Consider the following 16842-nt stretch of genomic DNA (forward strand, 5'->3'; position numbering starts at 1 on the left):
GTGCACAAACCAGTTTAGTACAAAATGGTAGACCGTCAACCGCATATTAAGACTTTATGACCTTTCAACAGTAAACGACTCCTGTAATCACATTTCTGGGCAGACAAGACTTGTCCACGTGGCATGGGGACCATTTCATTTGCCAGTGCGGAAACGGAAATGAAGACGGCTTCCGGAATCAATAGATAGCGGCATCCTTCGGCAAAATCCCGAATGGCAGTATAAGCCGACGTAATTAACACACAAATAGCCCATTCATACAATTTATCTGTCAAAAAAAGGTTGACATGTCAGGGGTCGACACTAACTTATTTGGCCTGGGGCCACACTGGCCCCAGAGATGGAAATTGCTGGGGCGGAAAACAACAATCTGGGGCCCACTCTCAGTATTCACGTGCGGCAATGCATTGTCTGTTTTTCTTCATCGTACCAGGGACCTATGATCGTACTGAAGCCAGGGAAATTCTTTCAACCATTTGACATTGAAATTACGACAGCGCTTTGCGCTTTTGGCTGCATCGGTCTCCTTTTTTCATTTCTCTCCACCCTGTTCTTCATCTTCATTTCCATGTCTTTTTACACCAGGGATGTGTCGCCACATTTTGCGTTTGGCATTTGAAAGCGATACTTATCTCTCACGCTAAAGAGCGCAATCTGGGAGTTATTTCCCTTGCGGCATTGTCCTTTGACGATTTCAATGTTTTTTTCCCTTGACTGCGGCATTGATCGTAACGCAAATTTCAGTGACGACTTTGACTGGCGATTTTTAGTGATTGGCTCTGGCATTAGAATTTTCGGTTTGTCATTGTTGGAATTTATCCTGGGGCGGAGTGGGCCCCAAGCTTCGGCAATGTTTGGGGCGGAACACAAAACTCTGGGGCGTTCCGCCCCCCGCCCCCGCTAGTGTCGAACCCTGCATGTGAGAGGGAGTGAGAGGTAGGAAGAGAAGACCAAGAACAAAGAGCAAGAATATAGGATCAAACCAAAAGTCGATACATACGCTCTTGAAAACCAGCTCACAATAACGATGTAGGCGGTGTTAACAAAACCAATGTGGACCCCCACACAGTAACATAAGATAAGCATGAAACGAGTAAACCTCTAAAGTGGACATTTGCACGTGCACAGGGGAACATCTTCCCCCTCTCTGCAGCGACTGGACGCCCAATGCCAAGATTCGGGAAATCGGTGTTGACCATTCTCGGATTGAGGTCAGCTATGATGTGCCCAACAACCTGCAGGCGAACTAAATTGAAGTTGCGCTGGAAGAGGACAACAAGAGGGTTGCCCATAAAATTGTTGACAGGGTAAGTGTACAGCTGTTAAAACCCGAGGAAGAAGGGTTTTATTTTACGGTATTGGAAGAGGTGTGACTTTAAAATGTGCAAGTAATCTTGTTAAGTTTAGATATATACGACAGAAAGGAGTTGATAATTATAATTTACTCATGCTTAAAGATTAGGCTTCAGAATGATACGTAAGTGTGTTCTTAATTTACCGTTGCCAAGCAGTCCATGAAGGCTAGTATGAGTATGAAGTAAGTAATAATCAGCCTGAAACAATTAGGTGCTTCTACCCTTTTCTTCTGCATGGGATCTGGAGCACTCAAAATAAGTAGCTCTCTGTCGAATGCAATCATCTATTGTTTAGGCTACTCAGCGTATTAAGTGCTGTTGGTTTGAATATAGATTCTGAAGTTGGACTTTTTCAAATCATTATTGTTGTTTTGTCTGATTTATGAAACTGACAAAGACGTTACTATCAGATTCTCTTTCCAAGTAAAATAAGCATATTGTTCTTGGTTGTTGTTTTAGCCTATTTCATGAAAGGGTGGTCCATTCCCTTCCTTTGCCTATTCCATAAATGCAGTTTCACGCTTCAAGTGTAAAATAAGTATGCATTGACGTTTGGACGTCAAATGTGTTTCCTTTTTTTCCCCAGAGAGAACAAAATTGCACGTTTGACATAGCACCAAAGAAGGATAAAACATACTTAGCCATGGTAAGAGTATTTCTCTCTCTCTCTCTCTCTCTCTCTCTCTCTCTCTCTCTCTCTCTCTCTCTCTCTCTCTCTCTCTCTCTCTCTCTCTCTCTCTACCTTTTTTTTGTAAGTGAGTGTCCATGTATGTGATTAGATTAGTCCCCTCTCTGGGCAAGGGCTGGTTGAAAAAAAGCTCGTTGTATTGCTTATGCCACAACCCTCGAAAAATTAAATTTGATTTGATTTGATTTGATCTCTCTCTCTCTCTCTCTCTCTCTCTCTCTCTCTCTCTCTCTCTCTCTCTCTCTCTCTCTCTCTCTCTCTCTCTCTCTCTCACTGAACTAGTGTCATCTAAACAAGATTCAAAATCAATTTGGAAAGCTATTAATTTATTAACAAACAAGCGTTCTAATTGCCATGAAAAATATTTCCGCTGATAAACTTAATTTACATTTTTCTACAGTGGGGCAAAACGTTATTCCTATTGATAGAACACAAGAAAATGATTTAAATATCTTAAAAGATCATTGTAAATCCAGGAGAATACAGGCAGACATGCCGCTGCAACACATGACTGTGTCTGAAGTTCACTTTGCACTAGTTCATCTCAAACAAACAGGAACCCGCGGTGTAAATAGAATAGACAGTAAAATATTGAAAATAGCTGCTCCTGTAATCACAGACACCTTGACATACATTTATAACTTATGCATTACCACCTCTTGTTTTCCAGCAGCATTTAAGCAAGCTAAGGTAATCCCTCTGTTTAAATCAGGTGATCCTTCTGATCCCTCTAATTACAGGCCTATTTCAATCCTGTCACCACTTTCAAAACCCTTGGAAAAACATATATAAACATGCCCTAGCACATTTTGATAAAAACAATTTATTCCATCCAAAACAATCTGGTTTTCGCAAAAAGCACTCATGTCATACAGCTCTTATAAATCTGATTGATCAATGGCTAACCAACATAAATTCCAATAAATTTTCTGCAGCACTGTTTGTGGATTTTGCAAAGGCCTTCGATGTTATTGATCATTCTCTTCTCATCAAGAAATTGTCAATATATGGCATGCAATGCACCACCATTAATATTCTTAAATCTTTTCTTTTAAATAGAAAACAAATTACATTTACTAATGCGTCATATTCAAATGAAAGTACTTTGAAATATGGGGTCCCACAGGGATCTGTTTTAGGCCCATTATTGTTCTCTATTTATGTTAATTATTTACCACTTTGCATACGTAATAACTGCGAGTTGTTTGCAGATGATACTACTATACATTCCAGTCACCATTCCTTAGATTATTTATCAAAAACTCTCCAAGAAAGCATTAATGCACTACTGACCATATGTCTCTTAACCATGGTGTTTAACGTCGTTTTCAACCACGAAGGTTATATCGCGACGATCAAAAAAGATTAATGTATAATAAAGGTGTTATGATGCATAAAGTGATGTCAGGCACCGGAGACATTACCGGAGACATTACGTGATAATTTTATTTTAAACTATAACAGACTAAAAATCATAACACCGACTCCACGTATTGACCTTTTCAAATCAAGCCTTCTTTATTCAGGTGCGGTCCTATGGAACTCACTGCCTATTTTTCTTAAACATAAAACAAACATATATAGCCTAAAAAAAATTTAAAAAATTTAAATTAAAAAAAATTGTATATGTCACACATAATGCAACTAAACATGTGCTGAATGGTTCATCAATTCATTTAAAATGTATGTGCATGTTAAACAAAATTATAATAATATTCAGATCTACATGAAGTTATGTTAAAAATTGACACTTTTTATCATTATCAAGAGTACTTAAAATGCAGTATGACAATTTATTTTTAAATTTTGTATCTGTATATACAGTTATAATGTGTTAAGTTTGATGTGATAGTTCTTTGATTATATTGTTTTCTGTTCTTGTTGACCCTATATTAGGGCGAGGGCTGGATGTAAAAAAGCATTATTCTTGCTTATCTATTACCCTCGATAATAAAAATTTTGTCTTGTCTTGTCTTGTCTCTCTCTCTCTCTCTCTCTCTTAAAGCATATATTCAGAACAAAATTATTCAATTCAAGTAATCAGTCAGATCCACCTAACGACCAATTCAATCAATCAATCAATCAATCAATGAGTCTTATATCGCGCATATTCCGTGGGTACAGTTCTAGGCGCTCTGCAGTGATGCCGTGTGAGATGAAATTTTATACGGCCAGTAGATTGCAGCCATTTCGGCGCATATTTACCTTTCACGGCCTATTATTCCAAGTCACACGGGTATAGGTAGACAATTATTAACTGTGCCTAAGCAATTTTGCCAGGAAAGACCCTTTTGTCAATCGTGGGATCTTTAACGTGCACATCAAACGCTTTGAAGAAATCAAATCAATAAACATCTCCTCAGTAATTTTCCATTAGTCAGGCTTTACAAAAAATTCAAAAAGCACTTCTAAACATATAAATCAGTGAATTTCCAATTAAAATTACAACATGTTTTGTGCTGTTATGATTGTCGATTTCGCTGAAGCTTTCGATGTAATGAAGCATTTTAAGATGCTAAGGTATCCTCAGTTACTGAAATCCTTTCTTGGTCATTGGTTTACGACAGAAAACAGAACAACTGAATAAAACCATATCAAATTAAGACACTGTAATCTATAATGTTTCCCAAGGCAGCATTCTAGGCCCATTGCTTTTTACGCATATACGAGCTATAAAAATTGACTTCCTTTATCCTTGAAAGATCCATCTCAATTTGTTTGTATAATTATTTAAACATCTCATTCTAATATGAAACCTGTACAAGAGTAATTTTTAAAAAATGGTAATACTCTTACAATTGTATTGTGTCATTTTACTGATCAAAACAACATGCTGCTGAGCACATGGCAGACTTCTTTAAGAATCATCTCTGAGTGCTTGAATGTGGAGAACTGAGAACACGATGAGAAGAGGGCTAGAACAAGTCAAGTAAAATCAGAAGTTTTTTTTTTAAACTTTGAGCGTACGTGAAAAAAAACAAAAAAGGAAACAAAAAAGGGAAATGATGCAAAATATTCTGCATTTCAGCAAATGATTAATATGAAACAAAATGTGGTAACAAGACAGATCGTAAAGCATTCATAACACATTTAACCAACCTTGCTTTATGAATCAACAGATCTGCAACAAGAAGGAGGAAGACATTCACCCTGGTCTGTCTGTCTCTCTTCGTGCAGGTGCGGCCTCGGGGATGCAAAGACTGCGCGGATTTCACTCTTCACGGCGACCCGTGCGAACTTAGCTTCCACACTTCCAGAGCGACACGGATTGGTTGGTCCGAGTGGGCTTACTTTCAACGCTGAAATGCGTTCGAAACGAAAGCGTCAATAACAGTTTAAACTGGCGATGCTTAGGTTAGCGGTCACTAAGTTGCATAATACTAAAACAAAGTTCTTACCAGCACGTAGATGAATAGTTGCAAGAAAACGAACCGGTTTCGATGTAGCAACAACATTAACAGAAGAAGTAATACGAGCTATGAAAATTGACTTTCTTAAGTTACGTTGACGTACAATACGTACAGATGTAAAATTGACGTACTATACGTACAGATAGAAAAGGGAGGGAAATTTAAAAAACAATCAAGTTTGTTTTCTTAAATAAATACAACAGGTTTGGTTTGGTTTTGATTTTGCATCATGCCCACCCCCTTACTTCAAACATTGCTTAATCTATTTTAATGATGAATTCGCAAATGATTCAGTGGCTGCCAAACCTAGCGACGCTCTTTATGTATGAGGTCTTTCTTTGCGTTGAATGGTTATTGGTTCGCTTCTCACAAAAAAGGAGACGTCGAAGTGGCAGTCTATAACTTTATTTCTGTCATAAACGTCTTCTTCTGCGTTCCCTTTGCCATGCTACACTGTAAAGGTTGTTGACGTGACGAAGTTTGCAGTTCGCCGAAGGGATTCCGCTATGCCGCACAGTTTCTCCTTTAGGTCGACCGTCTCTGGCCAGAATTTACTTTTCAGGCCAACAATAAACATAATAAACAACAAATTGACGGCTAGCATTTTTCCACAAGTGTAAATAATTGAGACTACAATCAAACCTCATGATGCTGATACGAGTTCAGGAATGATTTAATGTGAACATCACCCTGAGCCTTGGACCAAAGCTGAATATAAAACCATGACTTTCAATTGGCGATGAACCCAAAAGTATTGGCTGTGATGATATCAGTTCAAACTTTCCATTTGTTTGTTTGTTTGTTTGCTTAACGCCCAGCCGACCACGAAGGGCCATATCAGGGCGGTGACTTTCCATTTGAAAAATATCTAAGGTTGTTGCTTTTGGGTGTGTGTTGTTGTTTTTGTTTCTTTTAAAATGTTATTTTAGCCTCGCCTCTTGAAATTTTCAGTAATTGTGAATTGACTCAAATAGAAAAGTAGTTCAGATGGCTCATGTGGTTACTTTTACCTTCAGTTTAAGTGGTCTGGAGCTGGTGCATCGTCTGTTTTCATATCTGCTGTCGCCTGTTGTTTCTTTTCTGTCCTTTTCAAAGGGTAACCATATCTGATTCCGCTGATATTCTGTACAAATCTGGGTTTTTACTAACTCAGCAGTTTATAAATAAACTAAACAGATTGTATTTCAAATTACATTTAAGTTAGTTGTAGATTAGCTGGACAGCTCAAAACGTTTCTGATTTTAGAAGACTACTTTTTTTTTTTTTTTTGGCTGAGTCGATCATTTTCTGTTTGTTTGTTTGTTGTTGTTGTTGTTTTCATACCAGATTTGTGTTAACATGCACACCTTTCTGACTGTCTGTCTATTCACGCCTTTATCGACTTGCTTTGTGCAGTAACTTAAAGTTGAGGAAAAGTGTATTTAACTTATGCTGACGCACGTGTCATATGATTGGCGCTTACGCAAATTACTTTATTCTAGTACACGGAACACTCAATCTCGTCCTCTTTATAAATTTGTTCTCAAAGCTTGACGTAAACAATCGCATGGGAATTCTGAAGATCTGTATTTGACAAACCTAAAATTTTCACGACAGTTGTCACACGCTTAACAACAGAAGTTTACCAACAGAGGCCCTCTTGAAATGCTAAATGTTCTACATATATACAATATAAATGCAAGATACTTGGGATGTTGTTAGTGAAGGACTGATGTTTATGATTAGAGTATGTGCAACACGTTTTTGATTAGGGATAAGACTAGTATTTTGTTAGATTTCCAGATGAGTTTTTAACTGATTTCTGTATGTTATACATTTGTGAAAACCCATATTTGTGGTCCCTGTAGGCTCAAGGCAACTGTACATACATGCCCTATTATATTCACGTGTTTTTGGAGTTTTAAATTAACAAAGCTACAACTGCCATTACATAAACAATGATAACAATATAAAAGGTTCACCGTTATTATTTACCAAAAGATCCGAGTGTTAATGTTCAGAAAAGTCTTTCGAGAAAATTGTAGAAGTAAGGAACATTGTAGAAGTAGCAGTGATAGAACAAAAATGGCTCAGTGAAAGAGAAAATCAAAACTTGACTAAATGTAAAAACAAGACACAAGAAGGGTAGGGGGAAAAGTGGCTGAGGGAATACAGATTTACACTTGGGAGAGTTCGTGGGCGAGCTCACTACTAAGCCAATCAGGCACACAATTATCTGGTGTGAAAATCGAAATTTCAACTAAGAACGTAACACGTGAGTTCTCGAGCATGACACAAACGCTTTTCTGAATTGTGATTGCCCCGAACCTGGTTGTAATTGATTTCTTCGGGTCACCGATGATCTCGGGTGTTTTTGTACAGACTGGTCGGAAATTCACATCACAGCCGACGACGTCCACGTACCCGTCAACAGGGACAACACCAACCGTGACAACCGGCAACGCGACAACAACCGGCAGCACGACAACGCTCACACTCTTATGCTAGTATGCAGTGTGCTGATTGTTGTCGTCGCTGCGCTTGTGGTAGTAGGGAAATGTGAGTATATTCTACCATAAGCTGCTCCTTCCTAATTATAGTGTGTAAGTATTCCTCGTACTTTCTCGCACGGTCTTTAAAACAAAATAAAACTTTTTAACAGAAAAAAAACGTCCTCTTTTTGAGTCTTTAAAAGTTTGTGAAACTCGACCTGGGTTTGAAAAACTGTGCAGAATATGCTATGTGGCACCGGCCCCCGTGGCGCAGTGGTTAGCGCGTGGGTTTTTCGAGCTTGGTTTAAGCGTGTTTATTCAAATTCTCATACACACGTTTCAAACAATAACAACATTGAGAACGTTAACAAGCAGATTGCTTATGGACACGTTCTTGAACTTATAATCAATACACATTCAGATAGCAAAACATGGCGAACAAGTGATAGCTTCAACACTTATCTTGATAATCTTTAATTATATTTTATACAAATAGGGTAAAGAGAGAGAGAGAGAGAGAGAGAGAGAGAGAGAGAGAGGGAGAGGGAGAGAGAGAGAGGGAGGGAGAGAATGCCTGGCTACATCAATTGCACAGTTAATATAATATCAGCCGAAGCGATTAGTTAACATAACATAGTCTTGTACAACAGAGAATATTTTCGTGTTCAAAGATATAGTTAAATCAGTATTTCCAAACAAGAGTGTTTTGCAGTCCAGAACGTGTGTTGGCAGACTATTGAATAAAATGGTTCTATGTTCTTTAAATTTTGGACAGTGTAATAAGAAATGTTCAGAATCTTCCGGGCATGCTCCACACGTACATTCTAAATTATCAGAGAGGTGTCGGTTAACTAAGTCTTGTTGCAAATCGCTCATGTTTAATCTCAACCTGCTGTGAAGTACCTGTCCCTGGCGGTTGCCTAAATAATAATACGGTGGAACAACAACATCTCCATCGGTCAAATACCTTTTAAATTCACCAACTGGCTGCGTTTGTTGTATATTTTCTGGAAGATTATTCCACAAAGCTGTCGTTGAAGGAAAAAATGAAGATTTATATAACTCACTTCTGCACAATGGAAACTTACGTTCAAGAGGGCGTCGTCTGTGGTAAGGATTTACATCGGAAACCAGGACCGGCAGTTTGGAATATAAATATTCTGGGGTTAAACGATTTACAATTTTATAATACAGCAAAAGTTTATGACGACGTCGCCTTTCTTTCAGGGGCACAAAACCCGATTCGTTATACAGTTTTTGGTGGCTTGTGCCACGTACTGCACCTACAATGATTCGGATTGCATCGAGATGCAATGTCTCCAACTCGTCTGCCAAACACTGTGTACAGTTATCCCAGATAACGTCCGCATAATCAAACAATGGTAACATAAAGGATTTATATATAACTTCAAGTGATTTTCTGTTTAAACGATGCTTGAATAAACCAAAACACGCAATTGACTTTCTACATTTAGCAATTAGACTTTTTATGTGGGAATCCCATTTACAATTACCTTGTAGAATGACGCCAAGGTGCTTGTGATTTTCAACATCAACTAAGTGTGCATCTTCGAAATACAATGGTGGAAGTAAAACATTTTGTTGCCTACAAATGTCCAACAATTCTGTCTTTTGACAATTAAAAGTGACTTTCCATTTAGAAGCCCATGTGCGAATTTGATCCAAATCAGAATTCAAAATCTCTGCTCGTACATCATCGTTATCTAAACTTAAATACATACTCGTATCGTCTGCAAAGAGTTCCAACACTGATTCAAGACCAACACCAATATCGTTAATATAAATGAGAAATAATAGAGGTCCTAAGACAGAACCCTGAGGGACACCAGCAGAAGGGGTAGCATAACTTGATTTGGTTCCTTTCAATACTACTGCTTGTCTGCGATCGCTCAAGTAATGTTCAAACCAAACAAGCAAGGGACCTCTTATACCTATCGCCTCAAGCTTGTGGAGCAGACCGCGATGCCAGACTTTATCAAAAGCTTTGGATACATCAAAAAATATTGCCTGTGACATAATGTTTTTATCAAGTGCAACACAAAAATCATCATATATACTCAATAGTTGATAAACAGTCGAATCACCAGCAATAAAACCAGATTGGCAGTGTGTAATCAAATCATAATTTTTCAAATAACCAAACACACGGATTTGTATACATTTTTCAAGCACCTTCCCAATACAACTCAGCAAAGAGATTGGACGGTAGTTGGAACAAGCACTCCTATCGCCTTTCTTAAAAATGGGCGTAATGTGAGCAGTTTTCCAGACAACTGGAAAAACACCCTCAGACAAGGATCTGTTAAAGAGAACTGTAAGCGGTGGAACGATAACAGGTAATCCATCTACAAGCAATTTATTATGTATTCCGTCAGGGCCCACGGCCTTGGATAAATTTAAATTCCTTAACACTTGGACAACTTCAGCTTCTGTTAATTCAAAAGTCGATAAAGATGTATTACACCAATTTGCCTCGGGCAGGGGATCGTCTGGATTTTCAACTTTAGACTGGCTTTCAAAATAATTATTAAACAAAATCGTTTTTTCACAAATGTTATCAATAATTTTTCCATTATCTTCTAGCGGTGGAATTTTGTTACATGCAACACCTTTTTTCTTCAAGAAGGAATTAACAAGTTGCCACCAATTTTTGCTTCCGAAATTCTGTTTACAATTTATCCTCTCATCAAGTTCTAGAAAATAATCTCTTTTTCTTTTACGAATTTCATCTGTATACTGATTTCTAGTCAGGCGGAATAATGCCCACTGCTCAGGTGTATTTAAGCGCTTAGCAACTTGATGTATACAATTTTTTGCGTTTCGTAATTGTAAAATATGTTCAGTCATCCATGGGGCATCATCTTCACGTACTGTTATTATCTTAACAGGCATACATGTTTTTGCAACACGGAATAAATGTTCAGAAAACAAGGCAGCAGCTTCGTCAATGGACGCATTTAAAACTGTGTTCAAAAGATCAATTTTGTTCAATTCAAACAAAAATGTATCAACATCTAACTTGGCATAATTATATATAGTCCTTTTGAACTGACCTTTTTTTAATCTCTGTGACGTTAATTTTACACATGGCACAGAATGGTCACTACAAATGGGGGGTAACACTACAACTTCACTGATTAAGTTTATACTCGTGGTCAGGATCAGATCGATGCATGAGGATTTAGTTTCTGTAATACGTGTGGGTTCAGTAACGAGCTGGTGCAGATTGTTTTTTTGTATTAAATTAAGAAAGTGGGGAGATGGATTATTCAAAAAATCTTCGTTAAAGTCTCCAAGAATTAGAAATGTATGTGGTGTTCTCATTACTTGCTTTACAGATTCGTCAACAAAGTGCCAATAATCAATCCGTGAGTCTGGTGGTCGGTAAAATGAACCAACCAGCACAGTTTCTTGCAATAATTTAGTTTCTACCCAGACTGCTTCAAGGCCTGGAATTAACAAATCAGGCCTTGGTTTGCAAATAAAATCGTTTTTCACATAAACAGCTACCCCTCCATATCCATCTGGCCTATCAAGACGCACTGGGGGATGAAATCCTTTGAGGCATAAACTGTCGTTTGATATCGAGTCACACAACCAAGTTTCTGACAAAGTCACAATATCGTGCTCTTTAACTTCACATTGTAAAATATCAATCTTGTTTCGCAAACTACGTACATTTATATGCAAAATAGAGGTATCTTTAACATGCTCTCTACCAGGCGGGCCTGGGTTTGGGTGGACATCTCCTGACAATAAAACCATCAGCAAAATGACAAAAACATGTGTCACAAAACTATGCACGAATATAATGTTCCAAAGCATATGCCCGTAACGCTTACTTCCAATTGGTTGACTAAAATAGGAAGGTTGCGATTTTGAGTCGGGTATGGGGTTTAAGGGTGTAGAGTTGATACATTCAATATTTTTCTCGTAGTACACACACAAGAAATGTGCATGGAAAAAGATGAAGAGAGCTGTTCGAAAACCATTTTGTCCGTGAAAAACTAAAAACATATATACCAGGACGGTGTCAAGATCAAGAAAAAACAATTTTTGCGAGCACCTGGCCGATATTGCGTAAAAACAACCAACCCTGGATCTGAAATTAACGATGTCTAAAGGCATTCAAAATTTAGGTTACAACTTCTTTGAAGAAGAAGAACCAGGGCTGGGCATCGGTAGCTAGGCATGGGACAAGCATCAGTGAACGGGTCTCTCTCTCTAAAAGGGAATAACAGTGGTTAAGGAGCGAAAAACAGGGGAAAGCTATAGCGAAAAGCAGGTAAACAAAGAGGTCATAAACGTTTTTATACAAAGTAGGAAAACAAAATGAATGAACATGACACAATTTTGACATGGTCCTGTCAAAATCGCTGACGCGGCTGTCGGAAAAAAGTTGACAAAATGAACGGAGATGAAATGGTCCTGAGTGTATACAACATGAAACAAATGACGAGGAAAGAAAACAACTGTTTTTAGTCATTTGAAGCAACAACAAGAACAACACTTACTAAGAAATAACGTTTCAAGCATCCAGCACACGGAGCAGTTTTACATGTAAGTCGATGTCGCGTAGTTTGGCCGAGTGTCATTCACTTCACGAATGCGATTGACTCAGAAAGCGCGAAAAATAAAAAAAAAATAAAAAAAACTTGTCTCGATTCTTGTGACCCTTCCTCTCAGGGCTCTCATGGTGACCTTGGTCCCAGTGTTCCTGTTCCAGCCATCCCTGAATATTCTGCTGCCAGCCTGGGATGCTCCGGGGGGGTCGACGGAAGGAGACGCTCACTCAGTCTGGCTCCGCGACTTAACAGTCAGTGTCGTAAGTAGAGGGCTTTGTAGGGCGAATTTGCGATTCCTAAACGCCCCACTGAACGACTGACGTCACATGTCGCTTCGGTCTTTTCCGGAGGAACACCGCGTGTACATAATACACACTTCGATCGCGTAGCACTGCCATTGCACATTTTCGCAACGAAAACCGTGCCACTGTTTCATTCATCTTGGTGTGTTAAATCTGAAAGCAATATAAGTGAACAATTGAAAACATATCACGTTACTAAACTGTAGCTCAGTGTTTCAGTGTGACGTGGAAGTGTTCAAATATCTGCTGTATCAGGCAAGCCGATTTGGTTTCACCTGAACGACTGCGAGAGGCGAGCGCAAACCGTTGTGTTGTTCAGAAATGGTGTTCCCTTTGATATTTTAGTGGACATTTAACTTCAAATGCAACCTTTCTTAGCCGTAGAGTTGGTAACAGAACCTTCATGCGCGAGAAACGCCACATACGACGGAGTAACCCTGAAATGCCTTCACTTTTGTAGCCCTGTCTGTCAGTTGCTGTCGTAGCCTAGTGGTTTGTGCTCCAGCTTGAAGGTGAGCTGACTCGGGTTCGACTCCCTTCCTGGTTTCAGGTTTTTTTTCTTGTTTGCTTTATTTTTGTCATCTATTTTGTGTCCTTAACTCCACGCTTCAATCTTTTCAACCCTGATGCATTCCGTTTATTTATTTTTATTATTATTATTTTTTTTTTAACCATTTCCCCCAAAGCGGTTTAGCACGGTGGAATGTTATGATGAAAACGCGATTACACAAAGCTCACATGTGCACGGTCTGCAAACTAAACGGCGTGGGCTCACCGTATTAGCCAATAACAAGCACACATATTAAACCGCGCAGCGCAAAGCGTAAACATTACTACAACTTGAAGAAATCAATATAGTTACCAGAAACAAAACCGTGCTTCGCACCGAACAGTTCGACAGTGACTGACCCACTGACCGAACCGCACCTCTCGCTTGTGACAGTCGCTCATGATACAACCATTCTTTTACCGAGTCTGAAATTGATCTTCATAAAACTATGTGTAAGTGTAACAAAAGAAAAAACTATTTTCTTTCATATTGCCTGAATAAAAACTTTATTAACTGATAATCAAGGTGGCATCGCCGAATGACTGCAAGTGCAACGCGATCGAAGTGGCACGCGGTGTTCCTCCGGAAAAGGCCGAAGCGGCTGTGACGTCAGTCGTTCAGTGGGGCGTTTAGGAATCGCAAATTCCGGACGCGAAACTCCTGCGCGAATCTATCAAAACAAGTTATCTCCCATATGTTGTTTGCGAGCCGTGTTCGTGAGACGAAAATACTGATTGCAGATTGGCCGACTTCGACAATGATCTCCGTTCTGTTCTTCACAGTTATGATAAAGACATCGTTCTAAGGTCAAAACAAGTCGAAATTTTGGGACTGCTGCCGGAAGGAGACCGTAATATATGGTTGCATCACTACAGAAAAAATCGTCTGCTTCAGCGAACGCCGAAACCAAACGGTTGATTATCACGTGACACTTTTGCCATATTTAGAGTTGTTTGCACAGTAAATACATCCGCGAAAAATAGCTCCGTTGAAACTGTCTTACAAATCAATTCCTTTGTAATTTAAAAATTACACAACACCATGAAAAATGGTTATCGACGATCGCGAGTCTGTTTATATCCATAACACATTACAAAAAGCTCTAAATATGTTTTTTTTTTAAATCGTTTTTCTTGCCATACAAGGAAACTCAAGGCATCCTGTCAGGGAGAGAATGAGCCGAACTCATTTTGACCTGAGGTCAGGATGGGTGCCAAGGTGTCTGACCACTGGGGGCTCATTGATTCGACAGTCTGGCGGCGGAACGAAGTTCAGGGGTGGATGTTGCAGTGAGTGCTGGGACGGGGCGGCGGAGCATACTGGGAGAGGCATCGGAGAGGGAACAAGCGTCGGAACAAGCAAAAAGAGGATGAAACAAACAAAACAAGCATTGACCTTAACGGGCAAAGTAGCCGCTCCTCGTGACACGGGGGTAGGACATTGATACCGTCTCTGCACAAACAGTTGACCTGTGACCGAATCCGCGACCTCAAGTCACGCTTTACAGTTTCAAACCATACAGAGAGCGAGAGACAGAGAGAGGGGGGGGGGGGGGGGAGAGACAGAATGACAGACAGACAGACAGACAGAGCTAGCTGTCGGCATCAAAGTAACAGATTATTTTAGATAGTCTCGACTAACCACTGAGACGCCTGTACACAACACCGCTTTCCTTACCCGAAGCCGTGACAACTGGACTTTGGAAGACGGTACACCTCTTCATTACCTCCAGAGATCTTTCACTTCCAGCTGACTACCATCCCACAGCCCACCCCCTGTCTCCCCCCCCCCCCCTCCCCAGCCCCTCTGTGTCACCGTCAGCTAATTGAGGTCACCTAAAAAATTTAAAAGAATTTAAAAGAAATTAAAAAAATAATTGAAAAAATATTAAAATTACAAAAATTTAAATAAAATGAAAGAGAGAGCGATAAAGGAGCGCAGAAGAAAAAAAGAAAACAAATTTATTATAAAAAATGTTTAAATTTAAATTAAAAAAATAAATTAAAAAAATATTAAAATAAAATGAAAGAGAGCCAGAAAGGAGTGCAGAAGAAAAAAGTGAAAGCTGCATGCTCGGATGAAAATAATAAACAAAAAAACATTCAGTCCATAAGGAGCGTCGAACCTACGCCTTGCCACATAAGCGCCCTAAACGATTGAGCTATTGTGCGCTCGTCGAAATCAAGACTCTCTTAGAGTATATCAACCCCTCCACACATCGAGAGCGCCGCGGGACGATGTTTCAAACCCAGACATACGAAATGACAGTACCACATTCAATTTAAGTTGAAAACGTCTTTGACAACAGCTGAAACGAATTAAAAAAAACATGTTATCTGACTAGTGTACACGCCCATGCTTTGTAAAACCTTCAATGCTTCGTGTATAAAGGTTTTAGGTCTCACTTAGCACATGTCTTCGGCGTCAAGTGTTAGGTTGAAACGCGCGTCCTCATGCGAAATCTTTACCACCCGCTTTACATGGAATTTTTATTCCTGGCCGGGTGCCAAAAAAGGAAAAAACGTATCAAGCTGATATCTTCCGTTTGCCTACCGTTAGGAACGTAATTTTTTTGCACAAACCCTTGGCCCCACAATTCCAAGCTACTCGCCATATTTGAGCTCAAGTGACCCCAGAGTACCAGAGATACAGTCCCCAGTCGACAACCAACGTGACTTTCAAACAATCACAAGAGCGAAACCTAAGTAGCCCGGCGGCTACAAAAATAAAAATAAATACATAAAGAAGAAAAGAAGAGAGAGAAGAGAGAAAAAAAGGAAAAAAATGCTGTCACTCGATTTTATTATTTTTCAAAGCGTGTGTCCTCCTAGCGAATGTACAACTTCCTAAACAGTAGAAGAAAATTCCAGATGAAGAAACAACAACTCAGCAATCAACATAACAAACGTGCCTGCATCCCACGCAAAGAGAAAATGATAATAAAGGGGCAGTACTCAGTTACTTTAACGGGCATTGCGTACTCGTTTGTCTTCGTCATTACATTTAGTCAAGTTTTGACTAAATGTTTTAACATAGAGGGGGAATCGAGACGAGGGTCGTGGTGTATGTCTGTGTGTCTGTGTGTCTGTGCGTGTGTGTGTAGAGCGATTCAGAGTAAACTACTGGACCGATCTTTATGAAATTTGACATGAGAGTTCCTGGGTATGATATCCCCAGACGTTTTTTTCATTTTTTTGATAAATGTATTTTATGACATCATATCCGGCTTTTTGTAAAAGTTGAGGCAGCACTGTCACACCCTCAATTTTCAATCAAATTGATTGAAATTTTGGCCAAGCAATCTTCGACGAAGGCCGGACTTCGGTATTGCATTTCAGCATGTAGGCTTACAAATTAATTAATGACTTTGGTCATTACAAATCTGAAAATTGTAATTAAAATTTTTTTTTATAAAACGATCCAAAATTACTTTTATTTTATTCTTCATCATGTTCTGATTCCAAAAACATATAAATATGT

The 16842-nt window shown here is 39.2% G+C and overlaps 1 protein-coding gene across 3 annotated transcripts in view; it reads left to right on the top strand.

Moving 5' to 3' along the window:
- The window catches only part of LOC138964058 (uncharacterized), a 66395-nt gene that overhangs the window by 38095 nt on the left and 11458 nt on the right, over positions 1-16842 (top strand). Inside the window, exons 6-8 of one of the 3 annotated variants that reach the window (XR_011454995.1) lie at positions 1129-1307; positions 1942-2001; positions 5221-5292. The exons of 1 other annotated variant lie outside the window; for it this stretch is intronic. Coding sequence is in view for 1 of the 2 variants with exons in the window: in XM_070335945.1 (XP_070192046.1) it covers positions 7815-7991 (177 nt within the window). In the remaining variant the exon portion in view is untranslated. Of the gene's footprint in view, positions 1-1128; positions 1308-1941; positions 2002-5220; positions 5293-7814; positions 7992-16842 lie in introns of those variants that run through there. One more of the 3 variants, XM_070335945.1, reaches the window with a different exon arrangement.

The sequence above is a fragment of the Littorina saxatilis genome, linkage group LG4 (assembly GCF_037325665.1).
Source record: "Littorina saxatilis isolate snail1 linkage group LG4, US_GU_Lsax_2.0, whole genome shotgun sequence".
In the NCBI taxonomy this organism is placed as follows: Eukaryota; Metazoa; Mollusca; class Gastropoda; order Littorinimorpha; family Littorinidae; genus Littorina; species Littorina saxatilis.